Below are 26898 nucleotides of genomic sequence, written 5' to 3'. Positions count from 1 at the left end.
TGTACTAGCTGTTGTAGAGTTATATGGGTTTTTATCGTTTTGGCAGCTACATCCCGTCCATGAGGTTACACACTGTTTACTACAAGTTCTGAATGTTATTGCAGAGTATGTTCTCGGGAGGGCAGAACCCAGGAAACATAGTGGGCGTTAGGACCAGAATGCAGTGACTAGGAGTGTCTGGAAGCGGAGTAGTTGTGTGTGGAGGGAGGCAGTGGCTGCCTATTTACATCTGTTCATCAGAGCTGAGTGCAGTATCACAGCAGAGCGGAGATCACACATCTGGGCTGCTGTCCCTATGAGAGGCTAGGAGAAAATGATAATACCATTAGGGAATGGAATTGCTCACTTCCTTTAAGAAGATGATATTGAGAGAATATGGAATATTCTATTTTGCTAATGTGGAATTCCACTGTAGATGTATAATCCTGAAGAAATCCCTGGGACTACTGTTACTTGTTTGTTGATCCTATATATTTTTTTACACTGACTGGAAGGAATTTATCTAAAGAGTGGGGGAAAAAAAGAAGAGAAAATATACAAAGAAGGAACGTGCAAGTGGAATGCAAAGGGGGAAGACAGACCTGTGTGTGGGAAAATACATGTGAGGGAAAAAGATCTGGAATGAAGATAATTGCAAATACCATGACGGTGTGTGCCTTACTGTACAACAAGAAACATGTTGAGGAAGAGGTGCAGATCACTGCTGTGCCAGTTGCAGATACTGGTTCTTATGTTGGCATTAGTTTTGCTGCTAGTCATGGTGGCTATGCTAGATCCAGAAGTCCAGAGTGAGGACAATTCCATCTACCTTAACCAGCATGGTGGTGGGGGACCAGGATGGGCAGGTGTTGGATCATTGCTGGAGCCTGTTGAGGAAACAAATAAGGTGGAGGTTTTGTCTCCGCTTTCTTCTCTCAGGGATGAGGAACTTATAGCTATTGGGATGTCTGGAAGCAGAAGAAGCTTTGACAAGGTCAGGAAAAACATGTACAGGATAGTGAAGCAGCACAAGAGGAAGAATGGAAATGATGTACTTACTAACATTGAGCAAACTGAACAAGCAAAGAACACGCACGGGTTTGAGGCGGAAGGCAGTCAGAAAGTCTCTTTACGCAGGACGATACCTGAAGGTCGACATTCACTGTGAGTACTGGAAAAATAGATTTTGAGGTAATATCAAGACATTTTATATAGATCAGGCCCTTATAGTATCACAACTGCTAGAGACAGGTTGCCTCAACCTACAACTAGTATATGTTCTTTGTACAACAAGGGCTTTTTATGCTAAAAACATAATAATGGGTTCCATAAGTTTTGAACTCCATAAAAGCTCTGAATGGGGTCATACCGTACCCATACCTCCCAACTTTTGAAAAGCCAAAGGATGTACATGTTCTTTCCATTAAGCCACACCTCTAACTCTGCCTCATGCCTATCTATACATGGCCAATCCTGCCGAGTCCCTATAGTGCCACCACATAGTAGAGTGCCCTCTTTGTGCCCTCAGACAACAGAATGCCCCTTTAGTGACTCCTCACAAAAATGTTGCTCACTTCCCCGCCCATTACAATTGTGCTTCTCCATTGGCATCCCCTTACATTAGTGTAGCACCCTTAGTGCCTACCATATAATACTATAGCCCCCTTAGTGCCCCCTTAGTGCTTACATGCTGTATTTATATGTAAATTATCAAATATCAATACATAAACCACATGGATGGAGATACCCTTTAAATTAACTCTTGCCCATTATAAAGCTAATGTATGCATTTCAGGGTTGTTTACCTGGATGGTAACTGCATTCATATTGTTGTGAGCCTTTGGGATGTGTTTCAAAACTGTTGATACAAGAGTAGGATGAAATACAGGTTTTCGAAAATGTGTTAGATGCAGGTAAGTATTCCTGATTTCAGGCTGAGATAGCAAATACTTTTGCAAATCGACACAACAGGTATTCTGTAGTAAGAAAAGCATTTGCCAGTATCATCATACTACAAAGATTTATTGTAATTTTTTATATGGCCGCCTTTTGTCTTCTTTGTATTGTGATTTGTTTCCATAAGTGTTATTATATCTATAATATTAGGGGGAAGGGTGCTGTCCATATATTTTAATATTGGCAATTTTTATATATTGTAGATGTCAGCATAGAAATGATTTATTTTAAAAAAATCTTTTCTGCCTAAACAGATGTCTCAAGCAAATTTACAATGAGAATCTTCCTACCACTAGTGTTATCATCACTTTTCATAATGCAGCATGGTCTACACTACTAAGAACTGTTCACAGCGTGCTAGACAACTCTCCGAGAAAGATCCTGAAGGAAATAATCCTTGTGGATGACCTAAGTCACCAAGGTAACCCCAAAGGTTCTGTTAAGCCTACATTCTTACCGCTTAATCATTTCTTAAACATGGTACCAATGAAATGATTCCTGAAACCAGTGATTAAGATCCTTTTTTTCATTCACAAGATTCTTCTGTGAAGTCTCATCACTAATACTATTACTAGATTTATAACTTCGAGTCAAACATAGTTTTTGATGTTGCGCACTGACCCGGCCATTTACTAGCATGACATCTTTAGAACCAAGCAAAACTCCTAAAGTGTACCACAACTTTTTTTATTTCATAATTCAATATGTTATTCAAGAGTGAAAATGGTGAACTATGGTGAACTATGATTTCTCTCCTCTCTGCACTGATCACTGTCTGTAAATTGACAGATCAACTCTGTACACAGCCCATGGAAGTCTATGGAAAGGGGAGGAGGAGGACGAGCTACTGAAGCAGGGAGATCAGAAGCAGCTGCAGCATCTAGTGAGTGATTTATCTAAACCCAGAGCTCGATTATCAGGTGAAATATCATCTAACTCTGGGGAGAGATAAATCACTCACTAGATGCGGCCGCAGAATCTGATCTCTCTCTCTGCTCTCTGCCTGTATGTGGACTTCTGTATACGGATTTCATCAGTCAATTCAAAGACAGTAAACAGTGTTGAGGCGGGGGGGAATAAATGCAGAAACAGGCACATTTCTTTAATAAAATAAATGATAGAGTTCACTATTTTCACCTATAATATTGAATTATGAAATAAAAAAAATAAAAGTTTAGGTACTGTATGTTTTCAAGAACTGACTAGGAGTACAGATTTGTGTAATATTCTTATTTGCAGAAGTTCTGGTATGAAGCAGGCCACATTTGATATTAAAGGAGTTATTATACAATATCTAAAATACCCCCCCAATGCCTGGGGCCCATGTACGGATAATAATTACCTGCTTCCCTGCACCCACGTCGCTCTGAATCCCTGCACGGCCGCTGCTGCATCCCCCCGTCGCTTGGGTCAAAACATCAGGCGACGGGGGGGGAGCAGCCAATAGCAGCTCCCTTGAGGCTGGTCACTGTCGTGGCCTGCTATTGGCTGTTCCCCCAGTCGCCGAGTGTTTTGATCCTAGCAACGGGGAGATGCAGCGGCGGCCGTGGAGGGATCCAGAGCAGGTAAGTATAATCCATACAAGAGGCCCAGTCATTGGGGTGGGGGAGATATTTTAGATATCGGATAACCCCTTTAAGTTATTCTGGTGGGTTAGATATCTGAGAATACGTATGTGACTGAGAAGATGTGACTTGCTCTAGGACTCAGCAGAATCAGTACATTTCTCTTAAATGGATCAGAATGATATATGAGCATCAGAGAGAAAAAAGGACACATACCCTCATGTAGCATATTTTACTCTAACGCTCATGGAGCTGTTAAGTTGGTGCAACGCAGGGGCTTATCTAGAGTCCTATGGGTTCCAGGCAAATTTTTGATTTTAGCCCCCACTACCACCATGTTCCTCAGATGTGACCCATTGTTGATGCTAGCATCTATAGAGATATATACTATATGACAAACGTTTTGGAACACACCTCTTAATCATTGAATTCAGGTGTTTCATTCAGTCCTATTTTAACAAGTATATAAAATTCAGCACCTAGCCAGGTAGTCTGCCCGTACGAATGTGTGAATGAATGCGTGTTCTAAAGAGCTCACTGAATTCCAGTGTGGTACTGTAATAGGATGTCACCACTGCAACAAGTCATTTCTGAAATTTCTTCTCTCCTAGATATTGCATGATCAGCTGTGAGTGGTATTATTGTAAAGCAGAAGTGTTTAGGAACCACAGCAACTCAGCCACAAAGTGGAGACCACGTAAAGTTGCAACGCGTGGCCACTGAGTGCTAAATCACATAGTACATAAAAGTCATCAATACTCTGCTGACCCCGTAACTGCAGAGTCCAAACCTCCTCTGGCCTTAACATCAGCACAAAAATTGTGCACTAGACGCCTTACGGCATGAGTTTCCATGACTAAGCAATTATTTGCAAGCCTTACATCACCCAACAAAATGTCAACTCTCAGATAGAGAGGTGTAAAGCATGCCTTCACTGGAGCAGTGGTGATGTGTTCTGTGGAGTGACAAACCACACTCCTGTATCTGGCTGTCTGATGGATAAGTCTGGGTTTGGCGAATGGCAGAAGTATGTTACCTGCCTGACTGCAAAGTTTGGTAGAGGAGGGATAATACTGTGGGATTTTATTTCAGGGATTGGTCTAGAACCCTTAGTTCTAGTGAAGGGAAATCAGCATTCCAAGACAGTTGGGACAATTGTATGCCTCCAACTGTGTCCCAGCATGAATGTGCCCCAAAGCTCAGAGCAAGGTCCATAAAGACATTGTTGGGTGAGTTTGGCGTGGAAGAACTTGACTGGCCCACACAGCCCTGACCTCAACCCCATCCAACACCTTTGGAATGAACTAGAATGGAGATTGGGAGCCAGACCCTCTTGTCCAATATGAGTGCCTGACCTCACAAGTGCTCTTCTGGATGAATGGACAAATATTCCCACAGACACACTTCAAAATCATTCTGAAAGTCTTTATACTAGAGTGTAAGATGTTTTAGCTGCAAAAGGGGGACCAAAGTAGTAATATTAGTAATGCCTATGGATTAACAATGGGATGTCATAAAAGGTTCTCTATGTGTAATGTGTACTTACTTGTCCCAATATTTTAGTTTTTTTTGTCCCCCAAAAAATAAAAAATGCTAAACCATTAACACAAATGACCGCTACATAGTGACCACCTCCTGGTATATTGAGTTGTGACTAACCAACAGTCACCATATCAGTTAATGATTTTTTTCAACTGACATACCAATATGTATGCTTTAAAACATGTTGAAAAATTAGCAGACCGCAGAATCATTCGATGATCGAACGTGTCATAACTAAAGTGACAATATCATATTTATTACGCAGTCGATCAGTTACACTATATTCTGAGAACTTCTGGGTGGAGGTGTGCCTATCAATATTATTTATTGTCCACTTAATACCTCTTTTTATCCTCTTCATACCTCTTTTGAAGCAATTAAAATAAACTGAAACTCACCTAACCCTGTTAGGTGAGTGGCTGGACTTGGTCCACTTCCTCCTTCCTGCTGTCCTTGGCCCAACACAGCCAAAACGATGCAGCAACATCCTTGCCCGCCTTGTGGCTTCTGAGCTTCTAGCAGGCAATAAGTATAAAGCAGCCTGTGGCTTACTAGAGTAAGCAGTAGGGTAAGGATCCAATGGCTGTCCACCGTGGTTTTCAATTGGATCTGCATCCTGGGGATATGGATACAAGTGAAGCTGGTGCTTACCTAGGAATCTGGATAGTCTCCTTTACACCACGCCCAGTCGTGATTGCACCCCCTGCAACTGCACTACTTAGTTTAGTCTTGGAGGTGGACACACCATATGTTCCACACTCTACAATTGCACAGTGGGTCCAGCAGGTAAGGGAGCCCCCGGTCACCTTAAAATCCATAAGTATCTTCTTACTATCAATTAGGTTGAATGTAAGGGACTAAGCTAAAGAATTTCAGAGCTTGCTTGGTTGCATGTTCTATGATTGGAGAGCTCTTGCACAGGGTTCCTCAGTTCTCCATATCCGCCCCTCTTTAGTACAGTGGTGCCTCAAGTTACAAGGGCCTCAGGTTACAATATTTCCAACAAACACTGTAACTTGATACCACAGTTAACATACAATGCTACTGACACTACTGATCAATGGCATGAGTGATTGATTGGAAGATTCAGCCAATCGGCATGAGCATTTCACTGGAAAAACACCTGTATTACTAAGATGCATGCAGTGATTGGCTGCCTAGTAGTGCCCCTCTACAATACAGTGAGGTGCTACACGTACTGTACTGCTCTTTACACCTGGATGAGCTGCTTTTAGGCACCATGTTATTTTTCTGGTGCACAGTGTGTATTGTACAGGACCCATTCTTTATCTGTATTTGTTATCTGCTTAATCACCTATTTTGGGTTGACTGACATTTTGAAGCTTTGAAATCAGTTACGAGTTTTCTACAGAATACTGCTAATAGTCTAAAATTACAATAGCTTTAACATACAATGATCATCTTGGAACTAATTCATACTGTAAAGTAAGAGTGAGTGAGAGCATGCAACGTTGCATCCAACGGTTTTTGTCCATCCGAAACCCATTATTTACGCCTGGAAATCTTCCGGAATACTGCCAGGCCTTATTGCAGTCAATGGGGATCCAGCAGTGAAGTAGAGGATCCAGAAACACTGGATCCATGAGATCCAGCAGGCTGCTCTGTGCCGGAACAGCCTGCCAGATCTCCAAACGGAGATGTGAACAAAGCCTTATTGTTACCGCCAGTTCTGTGAGAAGGTCTGGCAGACGTTCTTCTCTACCTCTTGCATGACGTTCTTTGTTTTGGTTTCACTTTGTCATCTCCTTTCCTTCTCCCAGGTGTAACCTATTTAGACTAATTGTCTCCCTTTATATTCCCTCCCATACTGCCTCACTTTGCGGTTTATACTACTTCCTGGATGAGGTGTTCACTGCTGGAGGCTGCTGCTGCTGTTTCCTCAGATAAGTCTTTTTCCTTTATTTGTGTTTCCTTGCTGGCTTGATTCTAGGTGACCCTGACTCCGTCCGTATTAAGTGCAGGGAGCGGGTGGTCGTGTCCCCTCACTATTATGGGGTTTTCAGGTGTCACACAGTATTAGGTACGTGGGCATGCAATCGTCTACCATAGAGACCCTTGCATGGGCATAGCAGTCAGGGAGAGCTTTAGGGGTTTTATAGGGCTCACCCATATGCTCCTTAGTTTGGGATCAAGCCAGTCGGATGTTTATTTATAAGTTCCAGCTTTCTGCAACATCATCCGTGACATTATAAACTGCTATAACTGTCTTAAGCACGGATCCGGTTTCAGCCTTGATTGACCGCATGCAAGGTCTTTCGCTGGAGGTAGAAGATCTTCGTAAAACTGTGTCTCAGTTTCAGGTGACTGCTTCTGCTGGCGTTCATGGAGTTTGTTCCGAGCTTAAGATCTTGCTTCCGGATACGTTCTCCGGGGTAGTGAGAATTTTGTTCGCTTTAGAGAGGCTTGCAAACTCCATTTTCGCCTACTTCCCCATTCCTCTGGTGATGAGGAGCAGAGGGTGGGGATCATCATCTCGCTGCTCAGGGATAACGCTCAGTCTTGGGCCCTTTTGCTGCCGATGGGGGCACGGCCCCTCCGATCGGTGGATGAATTTTTTGTAGCCCTGGGGCAGATATATGATGACCCGGATCGTATTGCTCTGGCTGAATCTAAACTGCGTTTTTTATGCCAGGGTAAACAGTCCGCAGAGATATATTGTTCTGAATTTCAGAGATGGGCAGCTGATACTGGTTGGAATGATGCTGCACTCCGAAGTCAATTTTGCCATGGTCTTTCGGAAAGATTGAAAGATGCATTTGCTTTTCATGAGAGACCAGCCTCGTTAGAGTCTGCCATGTCTCTAGCTGTTCGTATTGACAAGCTTCTTAGAGAGAGAGAGAGGAGACTACTCTTTCCTGTCATATTCAGCCCAAGGACAGTGGGGCTGTCTCATTCAGTGCGCAGGGGTCTCAGTCTCTCCCAATCCCCTCTGAGGAGGAGGCCATGCAGCTGGGTTTGCTTGCCTCTGATAGTAGAGGATTCAGCTCTCAGAGGAGGGTTTGTTTCTGTTGTGGGGGTATAAATCATTTGGCTAAAGTTTGCCCCTCTAGAAGATTCATGGAGTTTTCTGAGGGTAATAAAAGAAAAAGAAAAAGAAAAAACCCTCTAAAAACTTTCCATTCGTTACTTTTGGCAAGGTTGATGCGGAAATTGAAGGTTTGCCGTTTACTTGTAGTTCCCGTTTTCTCCTACCTGCCAGGGTGGCGCTAGACAGCAAGAACATTGTTTGTGAGATTTTTGTAGATAGTGAAGCAGCTGTCAATCTCATTGATAATCAATTTGCAATAACGCATGGTTTCCAGGTATGCACTTTGGAAAAGGATATACCTGTTTTTGCTATCGATTCCGCTCCACTTTCTCAAAGATCGTTAAAGGGCATAGTTCACAATATCCGTTTGACTGTGGGTGACGCTCATGTTGAGGATATGTCATGTTTCGTCCTAAGTGGATTACCTACTCCTCTAGTGTTGGGGCTACCCTGGCTCACTAAACATAACCCCACCATTGATTGGCAAGCAAGGCAAATAAATGGTTGGAGTGAGTTTTGAAGAGAGAATTGCCTCACGGCGTCTCTTTCAGAGGTTTCTACCAAGACTGTACCATCTTTTCTCTCTGAATTTTCGGATGTGTTTTCCGAGAGTGGTGTCCAGGAGTTGCCCCCGCACCGGGAGTACGACTGCCCTATTAATCTCATCCCAGGCGCCAAGCTGCCAAAATCACGTTTATACAATCTCTCCCAACCTGAAAGAGTCGCTATGCCTACTTATATCTCTAAGAGGCTGAGAAAGGGACACATCCGACCCTCAAAGTCACCTGTTGCCGCTGTTTTTTTTTTTGTTAAGAAAAAAGATGGTTCTTTAAGACCTTGTCTGGATTTCAGGGAGCTGAACCATATTACAATTCGTGACCCATATCCGCTTCCTCTGATCCCGGACCTGTTTAACCAGATTGTTACGGCTAAAGTTTTTTCTAAGTTGGATTTAAGAGGGGCATACAACCTAGTCAGGGTCAGGGAAGGGGACGAATGGAAGACGGCCTTCAATACCCCTGAGGGTCATTTCGAGAATTTGGTTATGCCCTTTGGTTTGATGAATGCTCCGGCCGTCTTCCAACAGTTCTGTGAGAAGGTCTGGCAGACGTTCTTCTCTACCTCTTGCATGACGTTCTTTGTTTTGGTTTCACTTTGTCATCTCCTTTACTTCTCCCAGGTGTCACCTATTTAGACTAATTGTCTCCCTTTATATTCCCTCCCATACTGCCTCACTTTGCGGTTTATACTACTTCCTGGATGAGGTGTTCACTGCTGGAGGCTGCTGCTGCTGTTTCCTCAGATAAGTCTTTTTCCTTTATTTGTGTTTCCGTGCTGGCTTGATTCTAGGTGACCCTGACTCCCTCTATATTAAGTGCAGGGAGCCGGTGGTCGTGTCCCCTCACTATTATAGGGTTTTCAGGTGTCACACAGTATTAGGTACGTGGGCATGCAGTCGTCTACCATAGAGACCCTTGCATGGGCATAGCAGTCAGGGAGAGCTCTAGGGGTTTTATAGGGCTCACCCATATGCTCCTTAGTTTGGGATCAAGCCAGTCGGATGTTTATTTATAAGTTCCAGCTTTCTGCAACATCATCCGTGACACTTATTCTATGGGTCTGTATGATTACAGTAACACCAATATGTATAGTTTTTTGTGTGTGTTTTACTACTTTGAATAATAAATTGTGAACAAATAAACAGATAAAGTGCCGAATTGGCCGAATTGCAAGAACCATAACTTTTTTTTTGTTTTTCTGCCAATACAGTTGTATGTGTTTTCACTGGTACGATTTTGAGGTACCATTAAAACGTTATTAGAATGCATTTAATTCCTGTTGATTGTTGATCACAATTTATTTAGTTGATATAAAGCTTTGGAATACTCAGTAAACCAATGCATTTTAGCCTATCAGTGTAAGACTGGCACAGCCTAATAAGCACCTTCATGGCAGGCCGGGGGGGGGGGGGGGGGGGGGGGGGGTCTTTGTTAAAAAAAAAGAGAGCCTGTTCCCTTAAACAGTCTGGATCAATGTTATTTCTAATCTCATCTGTTACAGCAGGAGTCAAACTTTCAGTCAGTGCTGTGTTTCGCTGTGGACACAGCTCCTGTTCCTGACCATTCACCATAATGTGCCTGTATATCACGGCAGCTTATGTGGTGAACTTACGTTACTGCTAAAACTAACCGAAATGACATTACATGTAATAGGCACCACATATTTATATTCATATGTTCTCAGATCATCTGAAGACAGCCCTAAGTGAATATGTCTCTAGAATTGGTGGAGTAAAGCTAATAAGAAGCAACAAGAGACTTGGAGTCATTGGAGGGCGGATGCTTGGGGCAGCAAGGGCGACTGGAGAGATTCTTGTATTTATGGACCCACATTGTGAGTGTCACCCTGGCTGGCTAGAACCACTTTTGAGCAGAATAATGAATAACAGGTGAGAGATTAAATATGCTTTGCTAGAATATTCTGATCACTGTGTCCAAGATGTACATCAAAAAGTAGTAAGAATTATACTCTGGAATGCTTCCACATTACTGTCACATTACTCGCTTAGTGTTACATTGAAGTGCAGGGTACCGATGAACTACCTGTATCCCAGGGGATCCTCACGTGGCCCAGAAGTCCAACAGAAGACAAAACCATTTGGAGGTGACTGAAGCCAATTTCTTGCCACAAAGTAGCATGAGATGAATCACCAGTAATCCACATTTTACTAATGATGCTTCTGTGGGCAATGATAATAATGATGAAAATGCTTCTTTATAGACAGGGTGGGCCCTCAGAATCATTTTCTCTGTTGGACCCAAAGAATCCCCATATGATGATGGCAATAGATTTGTAATACGGTTATTTTCTAACAGGTCAATTTATTGTAACATAATTGTTCTGCTTATTGCATTCTTAGGCCATAATAACATTTGTCCCATATAAAACGAAAGCTCACAGCAGGTGGTTACTTCACAGTATAATGACATTTCATAAATGTAAAACTCCATCTATGAACAGCAATTCTCAGTTACAATCTACATCAGACGTCAATTAAATCTATATGTTTCTCTAAGGCCCCATTCACACGTCCGCAATTTCATTCCGAAAAACACGCTACGAACGTGTGAATGGACCCATAGACATACAGCATTAGAAGCATGTCGTTAACGACAATTGCCATACATGTACGCGACAGAGTTGGTGTAGACCAGGCATGCTCAACCTGCGGCCCACCAGCTGTTGCAAACCTACAGCCCCCAGCATGCCCTTCAGCAGGGCATGGTGGGAGTTGTAGTTTTACAATAACTGGAGGGCCACAGGTTGGGCATCCCTGTTGTAGACAAAGGAGGGCTGTCATTGACAGCCCACAGCTATCTTTGATAAGGGCAGTTTAACCACTTAGATACCACAATTATGGCATCTAGGGAATGTAAATATAGAGGTGTCCACTTTGAATACTCACCACCAGTGCCTGTGACCCACTGTGTGGGCTGACAGCTTTATCAAAGCGTCAGGGCCCCTAGCAAAAAGCAAAAGCGTAGCAAAAACAACAATAGCAGTTAAAGATTTACAAAGATATTTTACATTTTATGCACATTAATAAGGTCAATAGTAAAAACGTTCTGCAAAACTGGCTTTTTTCTTTTTTAATAAAAATAAATGTATAATTATTATTTTTAAAATATTTTCTCCTAACTATTATTCACACAGGAAATTTGAGCTCAGTGCCATTTAAGATCATTTCAATGTGCTTCATAAAACAGATGTTAGTGCTAAACTTTGTTTTCTAACTCTGGTTTTTACACAATGTACTATAGCGAACATGGGCTTGGTTATAATGTAATAGTCTTTCAAACAGAACAATTTCCCAGGGGAGTGGCTGCTCATGTGTTACATCGTGTGGATGGCAGAAATACACTTCTAAACTTAATTAGACGAACTGCAACTCGAAAAACAATTTATGGCCGATACCCTGGTGTCTACAATACCTCTTACAATGAGTTTTCCTAATCTGTACCACTCCTGAGGATCAGCAACATGACAGCATGATACTGTTGTTGTTACTAGAACATCATGAAAAAAGTATGTTACAGTTTCATGCCAACACAGTCATTGACAAAGAATTCCTGGTTCAATGCCTGAGTACTTAGGGGAACATCTATTTAGACCAGCGTAATACATGTCAGTCTTAATCAACCGCCTTCACCGCTGGCGTCAGATGCACCAGAATTATTAAGAGGTACACGACTGTTAATAATTGTGGCGCACCTGTAAATGTTCATGCGTCAATACGGAAATGTATGCCAGCAAGGGAGGTGGATTAGCTTTCCGGTATACCTACACCAGTTTCCTGTCCTAAATTATAATAAATGTGCCTGACCAGCTATGGCTCACTCCCCGCAATTTGCAAAAGGGGCGAGTGGGGCTCTAAACCCCACAAAAGCGGTTATAGTGTAGAAAGAGTGGCACTGCACTTGGTCAAAGCAAATCCCTTTTATATTAACAGAATCGTCACCGGGGTACTTAGCGGGGGTATATATCAGGCATCGCTGCTGTCGATGGTGCTCTGCCCAACATGTAACCAGGCAGTTACTGCTTCAATAATCTTGCACATACAAAAGACAACAGGCGGCACTCACCAATGCTTGCAGAAGGGTTTCCTTTATTCCTGGTAGAGAGCGGACAACATACAAGCGTGCACCAGATGGGTTAGGCCTAACTCTCTCTACCAGGAATAAAGGAAACCCTTCTGCAAGCATTGGTGAGTGCCGCCCGTTGTCTTTTGTATGTGCAAGTCTAAACCCCTCAAAACTCAGAAGATTTTGCACAAGCTTGGCATACACCAAACTTTGCAACTTTTTCATGCCAGTTTTCTGCCACTCAGGGTTTGATAAATGTCTCCCTTAGGCCTCAAGCACCCCAACGTTGTTTTGGTCCGCATCTGACCCGCATTATTTGCTGCTCGGATGCGGACCCATTCACTTTAATGGGGCCACAAAAGATGCGGACAGCACTCCGTGTGCTGCCCGCATCCGTTGCTCCGTCCAATGGCCGCGCAAAAAAAAATAAAAAATAGTCCATGTCCTATTCTTGTTTTGCGGACAAGTACATGCATTTTTATCATGGGCGAAAATTGCGGAATGCACACGGGCGGACCACAAAACACAGCACGGTCATGTGCATGAGGCCTTAGTCTCTTATCTGCTGTTCACTATGTGAATACCTTAAATGCCAAAGATCCTATCACTCAGATTAAGCAAAGTACTTTTACTGTGTATGATGGTGCTGAAATGTTGCATTCTTGCTTTATATATAGTTTCACATGTTCAGAAAGACAATCTAGCATAGATGTGGAGCCCAAATTAGTGAGGACTGTTATGTTTCTTTCCTCCAAGACAACCTAAGTTTTGCAGATTTTTTATTTTAGGCCAGTTTCTCAGAAGTTCTGGACTGACAGCGGGTATACTGCCCTGTACTTAAATGTTGCTGTTTGTACAGTACAGTAGACCCGCTGGTCAGTAAGGAACTCACAGCATTATAGATAATTATGATGCAGCAAGTTTGGATCAGACAAGGAGCAGTGAGTCCAGAAAATGCAGCTGTCAGTCTGGCAAATGACCCAACACGCTTATGTGAAACTGCGCGAGGACATTATTAGAAGTCAGTGAAATGGGGGCGTGGCCTGACCGGCATGGAGTGAAGACGCTGATCGCTTCAGCTCCGATTCTATCCTGTTTGAATCCTGACCATCCGCTTGGATAAACTGTGAATTTCTGCCTAAAGACCCTCAGTGAACCTCTGTGAGTGCCCCCAGTAAGTTTTACCTGTCCCGGTGCCCTGCAGTGACCGCTGGATAAAGAGCCCTGGGTCTGGGCCTACTTACCAGACGGCACTTCCTGACGCCATTCCTGCCGGCTGGCCGGATCGATCGGTGGGGGAACTGGTGAGAGGAGGTTCCCTGCCATACCTACCTACTTCAGAGGCCAAGCGGGATCTGGAACGTTACTCCGGTGGGTTCATTTCACTCTATCCTTGACCGGACGGCGAACCTGTGACCCCGGGACATTAGACGCTGCGGGCGCCATATTGGCTGCGGAGCTGCAGGGGGCTATACCTCTCCCCTTATAGGCCGTTACCCAGGTAGAGAACTTTTTCATCTACTCTGCCGTTATAGGGATTCACCTGGGGCGGTGTGACACTAGTTGGGGTCACTGTGTCTGCGTTATCCTCAGCAGAGAGAGACTTGACACTTATATTAAGCCACAAGCTGGTTGCTGAAGCTTTTATGGGCCGAAAAACGGGTACCTCTGGGCCTGCTATCCCTCCCAAATTGATGCTTGACAATATGAGCCAGACAGATGGCCACAACTCTGGAACTTCTGCTGAGCGTCCGGAGGTAGACCTTGCCAAAATCATGGCGGCCATTACCAGCTGCCAAACGACACTCACGGTCAAAATTGACCATGTACAGGCTGACTTAACTCTCCTCAGACATGATATTGACAAGATCCGTGAGAGGACAACTGAGGTGGAGAGGAGGCTGGGAGAGGTGGAGGATACGGTCCAACGTGAGGATTCGGTGATCCGTGATTTGCAAAACCAAGTTAAAACCCTGGCGGCAAAAGTGGAGGACGCTGAAAACCGAAACAGGAGAAATAATATTAGGATTATGGGCTTACCGGAGAGAGCAGAGGGCCCTTCCCCTGAGGAATTTGCGGAGCGTCTCATCAAGCAACTCCTGAACCCAATTACCCTATCAGGGACTTTTGCAGTGGAGAGGGCGCACAGGATCCCTACCCGTCCTCTGCCCCCTGGAGCCCCGCCACGTCCTTTTATCTTTAAGGTGTTAAATTATAGAGACAGGGACGCTATCCTGGCTACGGCCCGTCGTATGAAGGACATTCATTTGGACAACGTCCGGATTTCCTTCTACCCGGACTTTTCTACAGAGGTGCAGAAACAACGCAGACAGTTCACGGCTGTGAGAGTTCGGCTGCGGGAGAAAGGCCTGGTTTATGCCATGATGTATCCAGCACGTCTCAGAATCCAGGATGGTGAAGTGGTGAAATTCTTCACCTCCCCAGAGGAAGCGTCTGACTGGCTCGATCGCAGGGGCTGAGTATAATGGGACTTATGTTCTGAGAGTCTTATTTTATGTTGCGGATGGTCACCTTATATGGGGAGCTGTTTGTGCTAAAATTGTATTGCCCTACTGCCTAGGTTCAGTTCTTGGGTTTACCTAGAGTGGTGGGTGGCAGCACGGGCCTCCCCGTCCTGATCTATTAGAGAAGAAATTGTTCATGGGATACTCAAGCTTGGATAGGTTGGGGTTATCTGGGCAGGGTGGGGGGATTTGTCCGCTGTTCTGGGCATGTTGGGTTGTTCTCACTGTATTCTTGATGTATGGGTGTGATTGTGTGTTCGTATGGCTTGGGTGGTGCATTTTCCTCGGATGGTATAACTTCGACACTCCGCCGTAATGGCTATCTGTCGGTTTGTCTCCTGGAATGTCAGGGGACTAAATGATAAAATTAAGAGATCACTGGTCTTTAATTTTATAAAGAAAAATAACCCCGATATGTTGATATTGCAGGAGACACATCTGCAGGGGAGGAAGCTCCTAGCATTGAAAAAGCCTTGGGTGGGAGCAGCCTACCATGCGGTATTCACTTCCAGAGCGAGAGGTGTGTCAATTCTGGTGGCGAAATCCCTTCCCTTTCGTTCCTGCTCTGTTCAGACTGATATGATGGGACGTTTTGTGATCCTTCATGCTGCAATCAGGGGCATCGAGTATGTGGTGATAGGAGTATATGTCCCCCCCCCTTTTCAGAGGGATGTGTTGGATGAAATTATGAAACGAGTGGCAGCGCTGCCTCCGGTGCCTCTGATTGTACTTGGGGATTATAATGCGGTGTTGGACCGGACAATGGATAGGCTTCGTCCTGGGGGGTCACATACTGATGCGTTGAATTCCTGGGCAGAGGTGTTTGCCCTAACAGAGGGTTGGAGATATATGCACCCTGATATTCGACAATACTCTTGCTATTCGGCTTCCTATGCAGCACTCTCCCGGATTGATTTGGCGTTTCTCAGTAGGGAGCTGCTACCCTCGCTAGTAGCCACGGAATACTTGCCAAGAGGCATTTCTGACCATGCCCCCCTGTTGGTGGTTCTGAGACAGCCGCTTACACCTGCCGAAAGGCAATGGAGACTGAATAGCAAATGGCTTGAGGTGCAGCCGGTGGTTTGGGCGGTGCAGCAGGGGATGAAAGATTATTGGGAACTCAATGAGGGCTCTACCAACCCTCTGGTGGAGTGGGAGGCATTTAAAGTTGTCCTGCGTGGTACGTTGATTCAGGCAATTGCTTCTTACAGAAAAGAGCTAAGCGCCACCAGAGTTAAATTAGAAAACGAGGTAGTAGATAAGGAGCAGACCTTCATCGCTGACCCTAATGATGAGAACCGTACTTCATGGGATGAGGCACAAAGGAAACTTACCTTGCATCTCACAGAGTACACCCAGAAGAGATTGCTATTCCAGAGGCGCCTGGTCTTTGCAGACGGCGACAAAAATGGGAGAGCCTTGGCTTTCCTGGCTAAGACTGAGACGCAGCAGACGGTAGTCCCACACATTACCTGCGGGGATGGCTTGAAGGTTTATAGACCCGAGGACATTTGTGAACAGTTTGTTCAGTTTTATACTGACTTATACAGTTCTAAATCCACCTCCTCCCCAGATGGGATCCGTTCATTCCTTCAATCCATCCCACTTTCTCCTTTGGCTGCGACTGATAATAGATATCTAGGGAGACCTATTGATGTTGGAGAGGTGAGGGCAGCAATCGAGGACATGGCTCCTGGGAAGTCACCTGGACCGGACGGCTTCCCGATTGAATGGTACAGGTTAGACGTTAATTTACAATCTACACGTTTACTCAGACTTTTTGAGTATGCATGTGAATCCGGGAAGTTGCCTTCTTCCTTTGGGGAAGCGACTGTCGTTGTAATTCACAAAGTCGGGAAGCCTCCGGATCAGTGTGCATCATACAGGCCGATTTCCCTCCTAAACACGGACGCGAAAATCTTGGCTAAAGTCCTGGCTAGGCGTCTTGGCGAGGTGATACTGTCCGTTATTGACCCTGATCAATCTGGCTTTATGCCCGGGAAGACGACTGATATAAATCTTAGGAGATTATTTACCAATTTACAGGTCAGGCATGATAATGCGGGTTCAAGAGTCTTGGCGTCCCTGGATAACGAGAAGGCCTTTGACTCTGTGGAGTGGCATTTTATTTGGGAAACAATGTTCCGTCTTGGTTTTCCTCCCTCCTTTGTCAAGTGGGTTCAATTGTTATACCAGGCACCTATAGCAAGGATTAGAGTGAATGGAGTTATATCCCGTCCCTTCAGGTTGTATAGAGGCACTAGACAAGGGTGCCCTTTGTCCCCATTGTTGTTCGCCCTTATAATGGAACCCTTGACACAATTAATCAATAACAGCTCTTTGATAGAGGGGTGGACGGTGGCGGGGATTCAGGAGAAGGTATCATTATACGCAGATGACCTGTTAGTCTACTTGGCGGACCCTGGCCCCTCCTTAGAAACCCTGCTAGATGTAGTGGATGGATATGGGAAATACTCGGGTTTACGGGTTAATTGGGCCAAGTCTAGTTTATGTATAATAGATGCAGATGAAGATGTGGATATTTCCCCGATATCTCCCCTGAGAGTGGTAGATAAATTTCTCTACTTAGGGATATATATCCATAGGGACCCTAGACAGTTCTGTCAATTGAATTTGAGGCCCACCATGGAATACATCACGCGTAAGCTGGAAGCCTGGGAGAATCTTCCGCTGACCTTGGTGGGGAGAATTAATATTATCAAGATGGTGCTACTACCCAAACTTCTGTATATTTATAGAGCAGCCCCAGTGAGGATCCCTAAGTCACATTTTGATATTTTAGATAGATCCTTTTCCCGTTTCTTGTGGCTCCATCGGTCCCCCAGACTAGCGAGAAAGACGCTGAAGGCCTCCTACACTCAGGGGGGTTTGCAGCTACCAGATATGTATATTTATTATATAGCCACGCGCCTAATGTATGCATCTTGGTGGATTAGGGCGGATGCCAATAACCCTGCGGTGGTACTAGAGGCGGCGCTGGCTGGTTCATATGAAGCGCTAACTAATCTGGTATACAGGGGGGGGAAACCCGTAGGACTGGGGACGTATACGGACTCTATGGCAACAGTTAGCGAGGCCTGGGTGAGGTTTGTGGAGATACATACGGAAAGCCTGGAGGGTGGCACCTGGTCCCCTTATATCCCACTATGGCGTAACAGGCTTCTCCCAGAGCTCTTGCATCTTCCTGACTTTGAGTTCTGGCCTAGGAAGGGTCTTAAATATCTAACACAATTGTTTCAGGAAGGAACCTTCCGTTCCTTTGAGAGCCTGCGAGCTGAGTTCCAGTTACCCCAGACGAGTTTTTATCGCTTCCTCCAACTGAGACATGCCTGCGAGAAACAATTTAGAGCCCTATCCCTAAATTTAGAATGCGGCCCATTAGAGTCAATAGCTAGGAGGAAAATCCCTTGCAAACCTATCTCCTCCTTTTATGTTGAAATTGTTAAAATGCAAGAATCTCCTATTAAGCGTTCCTTTGCTAAATGGGCTGAGGATATTCCAGAATTGGAGGATTCTCATTTGGAGGAGTGGCGTCTGAGATGGAGGACGTCGGTTATAAGTGCGAGAGATCAGCTCATCCAAGTGAAATGGATGCACAGAGTGTACTTTACCCCACTGCGTCTCTATCAGATGCGACAATTACCGAGTCCGGGATGTGATAGATGTGGAGAGGCGAGGGGCTCTTTCTTCCATATGGTGTGGTTATGCCCGGTGATAAAGACATACTGGAAGGGAATTTGTAATTTTATCAATGTTAGGTTAGGGCTCCCAGGGATTTGTAATCCTGTAATATGCCTACTAGGGTTAGTTTCTGAAGCCACCCCTTCTAAATACAATAGAATACTGTTAAGACTGTTGATGTTTTATGGGAGGAAAAATATACTTTTGAACTGGAAACCGCCCAAGTGTCCTACAGTGGCCCAATGGGTACTCCTTATAAATAACGACCTGCAAATGTATAAATTGACATATGAGGCGAGGGGATTGTCTGACCGATTTGATGATATTTGGGGCCTTTGGGTCCAAGCTGAAGGCACGACTTGAGTCATTAACGGTGGCAAATGTATCACCCACTGTATGTATGTGTGAGTGTATGGGTGGAGCAAGTTCTAGAAGCCTCTTAGAGACAACAGTGACACTTTGTACTATAGCCATTTATATGTCTTTTATGGTCAAGATATACGTGAATAACGGACTTGCTGATGTGAGTGTTGTATCATGGAAGTTTGTTCTCTTCCTTGTTCTCCCCATGGGAGTGTTGTATTTTTTATGCAAAATGTTAAATAAACACTATTAAAAAAAAAAGAAGTCAGTGAAATGGGTGTTTGTTAGGTCACATGGACATCACGATGGGGGATCCTGCTCTGAGAATCTTCATTACTCAGAGCAGATAGTCACTAAAGAGTGTCTCTGTCTACTAGACTCATTCAGACCCTACTTGTTGTTTTGCTGCTTCTGACTTTAGGGCCGGACTGGTCATAGACCTCACAAGGACAATCCCTGTTAGGCCAATGCCCAGTGGGCCATTCAAGCCCTTCCCCCATCCAGCTGGATACGTAACGATTTGGCGCCAAAGTATAGTACATTATACTGCCCCTCTTTGGTTTTGCTGGTCCAGCCTAGTTGAGTTGACCCCCACCTACTTGTGTTGGCCGCACCTTCTGTCATTTTGGTCCCACTAACAACATGGATCCACTTTTAGTTTTTTTCCAGGCCACCTTAAATCCCCAATCTGCCTCTGTTTGCCGTTTTTACCAGATCTCAGCCATACATCAACCTTTTCTAGAATTAAAAATATTAATCTACATTGTTTATTCACTTATTTCACATTTATTTTAACATGGGGTAAAGAAGAAGGAGGAGACTTTGATCACTGCATGACATTCGTTCCTCCTTTTCAGAGAGAGATAGCTAAAGTAAGTACAGAATGAGAAAGCTAGAGCTAAAATAACGTGAATATTTTACCTAAGCAGGGAATTGCAAGATGTGTGTCTGTAACTTGCTAGCTAAAAAAATCTTGTGATCACAGCAGCATCAGCACTGATTCAAGTGACATTCTGTACAGTGTGAATAAGGGGAGGAGGAGGAGGAAATATAATTTGAAAAAAACGGACTTTTAAGAAGTGACTGGAGCCAAGTTGCAACTTCACTGTAACATGGTAGAGAATTATAACGTCTTGCTAAAATGAATATGGTGGGAAAGAGATCTGCAGCACAACAACTGAGATTTCAAAGGAAAGCTCCACATAGCTTACTGCACAAGGTTCTTAGTGTTCATTTTCACTAGATGTACGTTTTATTTATTTTTCGTCATCACATCTTGAGCTTTAGTTCTAGTAGACGGAACACTTGTTAGGATAGGAAACCCGTAAATAAACTCACAACTGTACCTTGGTTGTTAAATCCTGAAATCTTAAGGGAGATGTCATTTATAGGCACATTCACATGGTTGTAGATTCATTCTGCACATATTTACTGGTGACAATGGCAGCAGATATTATCAGACAGCAGTAGGAATAGATTTCCGTTGAAATCCAAGTGGGATAAAAAATATAAAAATAACATTTATAACTATGTAAATGAGCCCAAGAAGAAAAAATTTAGAGTTATATGACCTGTGACTAATAACAGACATTCTATATTGTTGAGCACACAAAAAAATCTGATAATTATTATTCTTATTCTTTTTAAGGAACTGTATAGTGTCGCCGGTTTTAGATGTAATTGACGGGAGAACGTTTAAGTATTATCACTCTACTGACTTGAGACAAGGAGTCTTTGACTGGAACCTTGATTTTCACTGGGTTACTCTGTCAGAAAGTGACCAGAAGGTACGGCAATCTCCCATCGTTCCATTCAGGTAATACATGCACAGCTCAGGAGGGTTTGGTACTCACATGGCTGTAAACACATATGTTGATGTATATGCTGCTGTGATAGAACTACTTTATATGTGGCTACCTGTACTCCTAGTGGATGTCTCAAGATAACCAATTAAATATGCTCTATTTGGGAATATGGAAGTCACAGAGGGGAGACCAATGTTGAGGACAACCTTCTATTAACCAGACAGACCGAAGAGCTACTAACAAAAAAACAGCTCTCGCTCTGGTGGACATGGCCTGTCCATGTGTTGCAAGTAAGCAACATAGCTACCTATTTCCTTAGAATGTAAGTTCCTTAAAGGTGACCTTACACTTGAAATAATTTTATCACCCAGAAAAGGCTTTCTAGCAAATGTATTACAAAATACATTGATTTGATTGAAATTCTGCATTTATGCCTTACTTAAAGTTTCAAAATGCATGTTATTTTTTATAGATAAGCATGGAAATGTTTTACATTTGTGTAGATGTTGTTATGTTATATTAATCCAGGACTCCAGTAATACCCGGATGTGTTATCGCTGTTGATCGCCATTACTTCCAAAACATTGGGGCATTTGATACTTTCATGAATGTTTCAGGAGTTGAAAATATTGAGCTTTCCGTCCGAGTAAGTAAATTGCATTAACCTGTGTTTTATTTATGCAACTAAAATAGAATCCAGACCATAAATCAAGATTATATGTAAGGTAGAAACGATCAAAACGTAAATGAACTAATTTGTACAATATTCAAGTCAAGCATTGTATTCTGGTTTAATATCCAATCAGCGCTACCTTCACAGTAAAGTTCTAGCAATTTATGCATAACTTCTAACAGGGTTAATAGAGGAATAGTACAACTTAGCGTTAGAATAGATGCTCCAGAATTGTTGTTACATTGAGGAATGTTACTAAAACAGATGTGTCAGGAGAAGTCCTATTTAAAGCTCATGTCTAGCCAAATTTCACAGCTGTAAGTAAGTGGTGATCAACTCAACCTATTGCAAGGGCCTGAAATGTAGCTCAAGACCATTCAAACTGCTGCACATCACATTTACCCAAGGCCCAGTCACAAGACCTTTCACCACATTCGGCCAAGGCCAGGGCACGAACAGGCATATATATGACTTTGGGCCATGAACCGCCAAGAAACTAAGCAGAAGACATTTGGGAGGACTCAATCCCCCTACACCATTTTTCTGGGATTAAAAAGTCCTAGGAGTTTTGAAGCTAGCCCCACTTGGTAATTTTTGGTGGTTATGTGCCTCACTCACCACTTTGTAAATAGTGGGCAGAGCTGGGCAGTGAACAGGAGGCCCAGCACATTTATTATAACTTACACCATAAAACTGGCGTAATTTATACGTGAAATCTATGTCATCACCTAGCTGCCGTAGAGTTTAGTCTTGGCATTGACCTATTAATAAAGCCTCATTCACACATCCGTGTCTGTGCTCAAATCCGTGAGAAGGTGGTCAGTGATGCATCCGTGAACCTGTCCGTGAAGGATCTGTGTTGGGTCTGTGTGTCCGTTTTTTGATGTTCGTGTGCCATCTGTGTTTCACTGACACTGAAGAGCTGAAAATTAATTTTCAAAGCATCTCTTCCTAATGATCTGTGAAACATGGATGCAACACAGGTGGCATCCTTGTTGCATCCGTGGTTTTCACGAACCCATAGACTATAATGGGCGTGATGGATACGTGAACGCAGACAAAGTAGAGCATTCGTCTGTTCTAAAAACACGGACCCACAGACCGTGCTAAAACACTGATGTCTGAATACACACATTCAAATGAATGGGGACGTGAGCTGTCCGTGGAGAACACTGACGTGTGAATAAGGCTTAACCACTTCCCATCTGGGCCCTTTGCCCCCTTCCTGACCAGGCCAAATTTTGCAAAACTGACATATCTCACTTTATGTGGTAATAACTTTGGAACGCCTTTATTTATCCAAGTCATTCAGAGATTGTTTTCTCGTGACACATTGTACTTCATGATAGTCATAAATTTGAGTCAAAATATTTCACCTTTATTTATGAAAAAATCCCAAATTTACCCAAAAATTTGAAAAATTCGCAATTTTCTAAATTTCAATTTCTCTGCTTTTAAAACAGAAAGTGATACCTCATAAAATATTTATTATTTAACATTCCCCATATGTCTACTTTATGTTGGCATCATTTTGGAAATGTCATTTTATTTTTTTAGGACGTTAGAAGGCTTAGAATTTTAGAAGCAATTCTTCAAATTTTTAAGAAAATTGCCAAAACCCACTTTATAAGGACCAGTTCAGGTCTGAAGTCACTTTGTGGGGCCTACATAGTGGATACCCCCATAAATGACCCCATTGTAGAAACTACACCCCTCAAGGTATTCAAAACCGATTTTACAAACTTTGTTAACCCTTTAGGCGTTCCACAAGAATTAAAGAAAAATGGAGATCAAATTTTTAAATTTCACTTTTTTGGCAGATTTTCCATTTTAATCAATTTTTTTCTTTAACACATCGATGGTTAACAGCCAAACAAAACTCAATATTTATTACCCAGATTCTGCGGTTTACAGAAACACCCCACATGTGGTCGTAAACTGCTGTATGGGCACACGGCAGGGCGCAGAAGATAAGGAACTCCACATGGTTTTTAGATGCCATGTCCCATTTGAAGCCCCCTGATGCACCCTTACAGTAGAAACTCCCAAGAAGTGACCCCATTTTGGAAACTAGGGGATAAGGTGCCAGTTTTATTAGTACTATTTTTGGGTACATATGATTTTTTGATCATTCATTATAACACTTTATGGTGCAAGGTGACCAAAAAATTGGTTGTTTTAGCACAGTTTCTATTTATTTATTTTTACAGCGTTCACCTGAGGGGTTCAGTCAAGTGACATTTTTATAGAGCAGATTGTTACGGACGTGGCGATACCTAATATGTATACTTTTTCTCATTTATTAAAGTTTTACACAATAATAGCATTTTTGAAACCAAAAAATTATGTTTTAATGTGTCCACGTTCTGAGAGCTATAGTTTTTTTATTTTTTGAGAGATTTTCTTATGTAGGGGCTCATTTTTTGCGGGATGAGGTGACGGTTTTATTGGTACTATTTTGTGGGACATACGCGTTTTTGATCACTTGGTGTTGCACCTTTTGTGATGCAAGGTGACAAAAATTGCTTGTTTTGACACAGTTTTTTTTATTTTTTTTTACGGTGTTCACCCGAGGGGTTAGGTCATATGATATTTTTATAGAGCTGTTTTTTACGGACGCGGCAATACTAAATATGTCTATTTTATTTTATTTTTTCTATTTTTAATTTTTTTTTTTATTCCTTACTTGGGATTTTTTTTTTTTTTACATGTGAAACTTTTTTTTATTTTATTTTTTCAACCCTTTATTTTATTTTTATTTTATTTTACACTTTTCGTCCCCCATAAGGTCATACAAGACCTCTGGGGGACATTTACTTCACTTTTTTTTTTTTTTTTCACTGTTGATTTCTCCTGTAACTGGGGCTGACATAGTAGCCCCAGTTACAGGACAAATGCACCCCTATAGAGGCTGTACAGCAGCAATCCTGCGCTGTACAGCCTCACAGCAGGGCTGATCGAGGTCTCTGAGAGACCTCACACAGCCCCTGCACACTCCTGCTCTGCAGACACAGCGCTCGGTGAGCGCTGTGTCTGCAGCGATCTAGAAGGCAGGGACACCTGGGCACTGTCCCTGCCTTGTCTTAGGGTTGCCCTGCTGTCACTGACAGCGGGCAACCCGATCAGCAGCTGCACGATTAGCGTGCAGCTGCTATTTCTGACAGGACGTTTTAAAACGTGCTGTCAGAAATAGACGTCCACCCATAGGACGTTTATATCCTATGGGCGGACGTGAGGCGGTTAACTGTGGTGCATCTGATACCAGCGGGACAGCGATTAAGACCAGCATATAAAATGCTGGTCTTAATAAATTCCCCCTGTGCGTCCAAACAGGCCACATGAGGCTTGAAAGTCCTTTTGCTCTTTCTGACTTCCCAACCCCATAACAAACAAGCCAATAATCACAGATTCCCTACGCTTGATTGAATTCCATTTCTGAGGTTAGATGTTGGTACAGAATCTGAAAGCTACATTCAGTGTCTGCTGATCAAATTTAATTTACTTAATAGGAAGGCAATGAGTGCTGTGGAGGAGGTAAATGTCTTAAAGGGCATCTGTCAGCAGATTTGTACCTATGAAACTGGCTGACCTGTTACATGTGGTCTTGGCAGCTGAAGGCATCTGTGTTGGTCCCATGTTCATATGTGCCCGCATTGCTGAGAAAAATGATGTTTTAATATATGGAAATGAGACTCTAAGAGCAATGGGGGCATTACCATTACATCTAGAGGTGCTCTCTCTCTCTCTCTCTGCAACTGCCGCACCCTCTGCACTTTGATTGGCAGGGCCAGGCAGCGAAGATGTCATCACACCCAACCTTGTCAATCAAAGTGAAGAAGGCACAGCAGTTGCAGACAGAGCAGAGCCTCTAGGACAGGGCTGGCCAACCTGTGGCTCTCCAGCTGTTGTAAAACTACAACTCCCACCATGCCCTGCTGTAGGCTGATAGCTGTAGGCAGACTGGGAATGCTGGGAGTTGTAGTTTTGCAACAGCTGGAGAGCCTCAGGTTGGCCATCCCTTCCTAGGAGTAATGACAACACCTCCATTGTTCCTAGAGGCTCAATTGCATATATTAAAACTTCATTTTTCTCAGACGCCTTCAGTTGGCAAGCGCACAAGTAACAGGTCAGCCAGTTTCATAGGTACAAATCTGCTGACAGATGCCCTTTAAATGATAGTGGCTGGTACATTTGTACATGGACAACTGTATCAGTTACTACTCTGTGGGCACTACTACAAAATCATTTTGTTAGTGTCTTGGAATTTCACAAGAGAAACTGTATAAAATAAAATAAATAGATCTTAGACCTGATGAGGCTGATGCACTTACTTTGAAAATCCACGTCTAAATGACTGTTTAATCCTCTTTGTACATTTTCACATCAGAAGGTGAGAGAGCTCGTGACTCCAGCGTGTTCATGAGGCAAGCTCAATCTCTCCCCACCTAACCTTTCTCACAAGCTCCTTTCACTTACTACATGGTGAAATCACACACTACTCAGGACAACTTACACTGAAATTGGTTTATCTTATGAATACACTGGACTCATGAGCTCTCTGTCTAATGCTCATTTAAGTATTAAGCGGGAAAACTCTTAAAGGGAATCTGTCACTGCAATCTTGAACTAGTATCTACTGCAGGGATCAGCAGCCTTCAGAACTCCAGCTGTTGTGAAACTACAACGCCCAGCAAGAACTGCTATGCATGCACACGTAACATATGTCCGTTTTAGTAGCTAGTTGCATTCCCCGTGTAATAACAATTCTGGGTCATCTATTCTTATGACTATCAGTGGCGTACATAGAGAAGTAAGGGCCCCATAGCAAGGATCAAACCATGCCCCATACACAGGACAGAAGGTTTTCTGCCTAAACCCTTTTTAATGACCCTGCCTCATTTGCTAAAAGTTGTTCCATTAGAGAGTAGTGTCCCGACCAAATTTTCACCTCCAGTAGAAGAGAAGGTAATCCCAACTAAGACTGGGCCCCATAGCAGTCGCATTGTCTGCCGCTATGGCAGTTATGCCCCTGGACTCTATGTTGGGCCATTCTTCTCTTATTCTTGTTAGAAGTTTATGGATAAAGGTAAAGATGG

The 26898-nt window shown here is 43.3% G+C and overlaps 1 protein-coding gene across 1 annotated transcript in view; it reads left to right on the top strand.

Moving 5' to 3' along the window:
- The first annotated feature begins 213 nt into the window (after nucleotides 1–213).
- GALNT15 (polypeptide N-acetylgalactosaminyltransferase 15) overlaps nucleotides 214–26898 on the top strand; it is a 59238-nt gene continuing 32553 nt past the window's right edge. Inside the window, exons 1-5 of the mRNA XM_040433545.1 lie at nucleotides 214–1143; nucleotides 2190–2356; nucleotides 10336–10540; nucleotides 20973–21140; nucleotides 21658–21775. Of these exons, the coding sequence (XP_040289479.1) occupies nucleotides 677–1143; nucleotides 2190–2356; nucleotides 10336–10540; nucleotides 20973–21140; nucleotides 21658–21775 (1125 nt within the window). The 5' untranslated portion in view covers nucleotides 214–676. The remainder of the gene's footprint in view (nucleotides 1144–2189; nucleotides 2357–10335; nucleotides 10541–20972; nucleotides 21141–21657; nucleotides 21776–26898) is intronic.

This window comes from Bufo bufo, chromosome 5 (assembly GCF_905171765.1).
Source record: "Bufo bufo chromosome 5, aBufBuf1.1, whole genome shotgun sequence".
In the NCBI taxonomy this organism is placed as follows: Eukaryota; Metazoa; Chordata; class Amphibia; order Anura; family Bufonidae; genus Bufo; species Bufo bufo.
This window is presented reverse-complemented; position numbering and strand designations above follow the sequence as displayed.